General features: G+C 46.6%; 1 protein-coding gene across 1 annotated transcript; it reads left to right on the top strand.

Annotated features, from left to right (window-relative positions):
• The first annotated feature begins 4,844 nt into the window (after positions 1-4,844).
• LOC123760519 (tropomyosin-like) lies at positions 4,845-5,931 on the top strand. Its single transcript, XM_045746208.2, has 2 exons — positions 4,845-4,942; positions 5,088-5,931. The coding sequence occupies exons 1-2, from the start codon at positions 4,845-4,847 to the stop codon at positions 5,929-5,931; spliced, it is 942 nt and encodes a 313-aa protein (XP_045602164.2).
• The last annotated feature ends 302 nt before the right edge of the window (positions 5,932-6,233 follow it).

Genomic DNA, 6,233 nt, shown 5'->3' with positions numbered 1-6,233 from the left:
CAAGAAGTCAACACCAGCAATCAACAGCCAATTATTGCACAACTATATTCTACCCACCTCAAGACTCCGCTCCAATATAGAAGCATCAAGAAATATGGACCAATAGGCTTTCTACAAACACTTCTATTCAATACCCATTGTTTCTGTTCTGTCTTGTGTTGATACTTTTAATACCCTATTAATATCCCCTCTTGTTCTGTCTTGTGTTAATGCCACATCACCCCTCCCACCTCACTCAAATGTAGATATAAAATCAGAGATACGTAAGTTCTAATCAGTTGTGTATTTGTGAAGTCTTTGAAAATGTAATAAGTTTTACGAAACGCGCCCGTGTCGCGTCAGACTAGAAATAAAAATGAATTTTGGAGAAGTGATTTTTGATTTACCTCCAACAGTGAAGCGTAATGTACGAAAGATTGAGAAAATTCGTGTTAGAATTATTAATCTTACTTTTTCGGTCATATTTAATAATATATATATATGTATATATATATATATATATATATATATATATATATATATATATATATATATATATATATATATATATATATGCGAACAAGCCTGAATGGTCCCCAGGACTATATGCAACTATTGTCTGGGGTGTGAGTTTTCAGTTATATATATATATATATATATATATATATATATATATATATATATATATATATATATATATATTATATATATATATATATATATATAATGTTGTTGAATATGACCGAAAGGGTAAGATTAATGATCCTAACACGAATCTTCTCAATATTTCTTACGTTTTTCTTCACTGTCGGGGGTTAATTGAAATATTAACTCTCCAAAGTTCATTTTCTCATTTTGTATTTATTGTCTAACGCCTAAAAGCGTTTCGCAAGGGCTTCTTACATTTTCCAAGACAGGTTTACACATATCATGTATCATTCTTATATTCGTTTTGGGTGAGGTGATATGATACAAATGCTTTTGGCTGAGGTGACAGAACACGAATCAATGGGTATAAATTGGATATGAAAACATAAGAATGAAAGTAACTACAGAAGGCTTATTGGCCCATATTTTCTCTTACTGCTTCTTTGTTGGCTCGATATCTTGAAGTGGGAAGAATATAGTTATGCGTTAATTGGCTGTTGATTGCTGGTGTTGACTTTTAGTTGTGTAGTGCCTCGCTGATGTCGAGTCTCCCGCTATCGCGGTGTCTATCGATGATTTCTGTGTTGCTTGTTAAGATTTCTCATGTGATGGTCTGGTTGTGAGACTAATATGTTCCTTGATGAAGCCCTGTTGTTTGTGCATTGTTAATCGCTTGGAAAAAGAGACGTTGTTGTCTTGCCTATATACTGAGATCTTTAGGGCATACAGTCCCCCAAGTAGGCATGTGAAGGCATAGACGACATACAAAGTTGACGATAGCAGACGCCCGCCCATCATCCGTCTAATACTGTCCATCACCCATCTAACACGCATCTAGTACGCATTTGAAGACAATAATTGACAGTGATCAGTAGATACGTTAATAGTTACAAGCACCTTCCTCCTCTGCCACCCGGGCGCTCGTCTGATCCAATTACTGGGGCGGCCGATTATTTCCATACAAGGAGAGTTCCAATTATTTAATTATGTCGAAAGAGGAGATAAGGACGGTTAGGGGTGGCCGGGGGAAGGGGGGGGTGGTGCAGGGACGGGAAAATTGTACAGGAAACCGTACGTATAGCGTGTAGGAGACAGTATGTATAGAGTGCGGGAGACAGTATGTATAGAGTGCAGGAGACAGTATGTATAGAGTGCAGGAGACAGTATGTATAGCGTGTAGAAGACAGTATGTATAGAGTGCAGGAGACGGGCTTCTAAACTGTAAAGAATGCCTCGTATGCGAATAATATTCTGTCAACCTGTCCTCACGCTTGATACCTCGTGTAGTATTATGGATTGTAGAGTGGTGGAGGCAGACTCTATACACGGATTGTAGAGTGATGGAGGCAGACTCTATACACGGATTGTAGAGTGGTGGAGGCAGACTCTATACACGGATTGTAGTGGTGGAGGCAGACTCTATACACGGATTGTAGAGTGGTGGAGGCAGACTCTATACTGGGATTGTAGAGTGGTGGAGGCAGACTCTATACAGGGATTGTAGAGTGGTGGAGGCAGACTCTATACAGGGATTGTAGAGTGGTGGAGGCAGACTCTATACAGGGATTGTAGAGTGGTGGAGGCAGACTCTATACAGGGATTGTGCAGTGAAGAGAGGGTGATTAGTTCTGTAGTCTACAGTCGTAAAGCCTGCTTAAAGATCTTAGGTATAGTTATATGAGGCTTAATAAGACAGTTCTGGGCTTACTGACCCTCCTGTGGTTCATAGGTCATAAGCCCAGCATATGACCTTGGAGTGTATTTGACCTTAAAACTTTATACTGATCCAGAGCGTGTGTGACCTAGCTGAAGCTTCGAGCGTGAACTTGATAACTGAGGGAACTTGAAGCTGGAGTATCTGAAGACAAGTTCTTCACTTGGAGAGAGAGAGGTGGACGGGTGGACGGGTCTTGTACAGACAGAACTGTATACACAGCTCCGTGTATCTGGTGATCTAGCTCGTCCTCTCCAGCAGCGTTCATACCGTCACTAAACTGATGTACTATCTTCCCCGAACCTAACCTGACCGAGGACCCACGGATAGAAAACGGGACATCACGTCAATTTTGCGAGGCGCTCTGATTTTGAGTCCATCAGCTTTTGGTCTTTTGGGGGATTTATAAGTCAAAATGCGACATGGTATTCGAGAGGACGGGTTGGGTGGTCAGCTAATTTAGGTCGCTGACTAGATCAGCAACGGGTTCATAATTATCATTATAAATAAATAAATATAAAATAAATATATTATATATTATAAAATAAATATATTTATTATAAATATATAATAAATATATTATTATAAAATAAATAAAAATATTATCGTCCTTATCGATATTTGGCCTCTATGAGCGATGAAATATTCCCGTGTATAACGTTTTCATGTTATGCTCAATAACAGTCAGCTCCAGTTTACACATCTGTGGCTCATGGTGCAGAGAAACGCCCCTATCTCTCCTCTTGTAGTCCACTACGGGCTCACCATAGCCCGTGCTGTTTGGAACTTTTTGTTCCAGGTAGCGAATCTTAAACAACAACAATCCTCTTGGTGTCCTCCGTCGCTCTCAGGTCTGGTGCCATCTTCACTGCCGTCAGTTGCTCAAGACGCTTAAATAAACATTACCAAGGGAGTTGCTTTCAAGTTCTTGATCTTGCTCATAACCAACTGAAATTTAACCGTAAGATGGCACTGCTTAGTATGGAGAGAAATCAGGGGTGAAAGAGCCATATTAGGATGTCTGGCCGTACACATGACAATACATGTGCACTAGTGAGAGGGATTGAGCAGGGAAGATTAAGAGAGAAGAGAAGCGGGAAAAGAAGGGAGATATTCCTCCATTTCCTTTATACGAACTCTACCGTCTTCTTACCACGAAAAAATAAACTATATGTTGAAACTTGCGACGGACTTCATCACCTCCTCGTTCCGGACAACACCGCCATAACCGCCACAAATCATCACCATTCTTCCCCCCGAAGCGTCATTACCGAAGACTTCTCCATCAGCGTTAACTCTCCGCTCTACTAAAAACACAATTCCGCCTCTCCCCCTCTCCAAACCATAATGACGACTTCGGAGCCTCTGCCAAGGAGAAACATGGTGCGTGTCGCCCTATCATGTAGCACCGCGCTTCCTTTCGGCGCGGCCACGGCAGGAGGAAGCGATCATCCACCCCCATCTGCAACAACAGTTACCTTTTGTCATTTAAAAGTGACTTGAAACGCCTCAAAAATAATACAAAATTGAAATCGCTTAGAGCACCGTAATCGCCACAGTCACCCCTCAACACCGCATCAGCTAGCCAACAGAAAACGCGCGTAGACTCCTGGACGGTGCCTGGAATCGATGCCCCCTGCTGATTGGCCGCCATGTCGTCGAGGAAGGGGAGCGGCGCCCCCTGTGGCGCTGGTGCAGGGGGAGTCTTGGTAGGGGAGGGGGTCTACGAGAGAGGGAAAGCACAGAGGAGTCATTTTCCCCATAACAGCGTTGCTAGGGCCATCTTTTATACGACTTTTTTGGAATTACCAATAATTGTTGTGTTTCAGTTGGAAACACGTTCACAATACACTTGTCAACCATCTCATTATATGAGGATTGTGAGGGAGACACTATGCATCACTGGGGATATTTTCATGAGATGGCTAGATTATAGCAGCCCGCGAGGTTCTCCTCGACCTTGGCGACGCTGTTCCCACTTTCCAGCGAGATGAGGGTAAACTGAGGGGAGGGAAGATGGGTTGGCTGGAGCCGCTGTGTGGTGTTGACGGCTGCTGGAACTGTGGTGGTGACGGCCCGCTGGAACTGTGGTGGTGACGGCCGCTGGAACTGTGGTGGTGACGGCTGCTGGAACTGTGGTGGTGACGCCCGCTGGAACTGTGGTGGTGACGGCCGCTGGAACTGTGGTGGTGACGCCCGCTGGAACTGTGGTAGTGACGCCCGCTGGAACTGTGGTGGTGACGGCCGCTGGAACTGTGGTGGTGACGGCCGCTGGAACTGTGGTGGTGACGGCCCGCTGGAACTGTGGTGGTGACGGCCGCTGGAACTGTGGTGGTGATGGCTGCTGGAACTGTGGTGGTGACGCCCGCTGGAACTGTGGTGGTGACGGCCGCTGGAACTGTGGTGGTGACGGCCCGCTGGAACTGTGGTGGTGACGGCCGCTGGAACTGTGGTGGTGACGGCCGCTGGAACTGTGGTGGTGTCGGCCGCTGGAACTGTGGTGATGACGGCCGCTGGAACTGTGGTGATGACGGCCGCTGGAACTGTGGTGGTGACGGCCGCTGCAGCTGTGGTGGTGACGGCCTTGTTTGAACTACGGAAGTAACGACCGCAGGAGCAGCTGTGTGACGGGAAGACTTCTGGATCTGAAGCGATGAAGACTGCTCTGGAGCAGAACCCAAAACGTGGTTGTGGCGACAGTCTCGACTATTTGAGACCGTAGATAGAACCTTGATGTTGACCATAGCCAGAACCGTGTCGACCATGGCCATAACCGTGTCGACCGTAGTCAGAACCGTGTCGACCATGGCCATAACCGTGTCGACCGTGGCCAGAACCGTGTCGACCATGGCCATAACCGTGTCGACCGTAGTCAGAACCGTGTCGACCATGGCCATAACCGTATCGACCGTAGTCAGAACCGTGTCGACCATGGCCATAACCGTGTCGACCGTAGTCAGAACCGTGTCGACCGTGGCCAGAACCGTGTCGACCGTGGCCAGAACCGTGTCGACCGTGGCCAGAACCATGTCGACTGTAGTCAGAACCGTGTCGACCATGGCCATAACCGTGTCGACCGTAGTCAGAACCGTGTCGACCATGGCCATAACCGTGTCGACCGTAGTCAGAACCGTGTCGACCATGGCCATAACCGTGTCGACCGTAGTCAGAACCGTGTCGACCATGGCCATAACCGTGTCGACCGTAGTCAGAACCGTGTCGACCATGGCCATAACCGTGTCGACCGTAGTCAGAACCGTGTCGACCGTGGCCAGAACCGTGTCGACCGTGGCCAGAACCGTGTCGACCGTGGCCAGAACCGTGTCGACTGTAGTCAGAACCGTGTCGACCGTGACCAGAACCGTGTCGACTGTAGTCAGAACCGTGTCGACCGTGGCCAGAACCGTGTCGACTGTAGTCAGAACCGTGTCGACCGTAGTCAGAACCGTGTCGACCGTGGCCAGAACCGTGTCGACCGTGGCCAGAACCGTGTCGACTGTAGCCAGAACCGTGTCGGCCGTGGCCAAAACCGTGTCAACCGTGACCAAAACCGTGTCAACCGTGACCAAAACCCTGGAAATCGACATTGACCGGAACTCTGGCTATGACAGCAGGTGGGACTGAATGGAGATCGCACACATGTACACATTCCATAAATACAACGATTAAATTATAATATAATAACCATTATATTTATTATACGAAGCAAATAAACTGGCTAAAAGTAACATTTCCGACCCCAGGAGTTAAAATATCCATAAACCCCCCGTACCTACTGAGTCCCAACATCTGACGGGAGAGACACAGAGAACGTTCCCGGAGAACCCGAGGGACAAACTGTTGGCTGATTGCTTCAAATTCTTGAAGCAATCCACATAAAAATAGAACAACC

The sequence above is a fragment of the Procambarus clarkii genome, chromosome 39 (genome assembly GCF_040958095.1).
Source record: "Procambarus clarkii isolate CNS0578487 chromosome 39, FALCON_Pclarkii_2.0, whole genome shotgun sequence".
Taxonomy (NCBI): Eukaryota; Metazoa; Arthropoda; class Malacostraca; order Decapoda; family Cambaridae; genus Procambarus; species Procambarus clarkii.
This window is presented reverse-complemented; position numbering and strand designations above follow the sequence as displayed.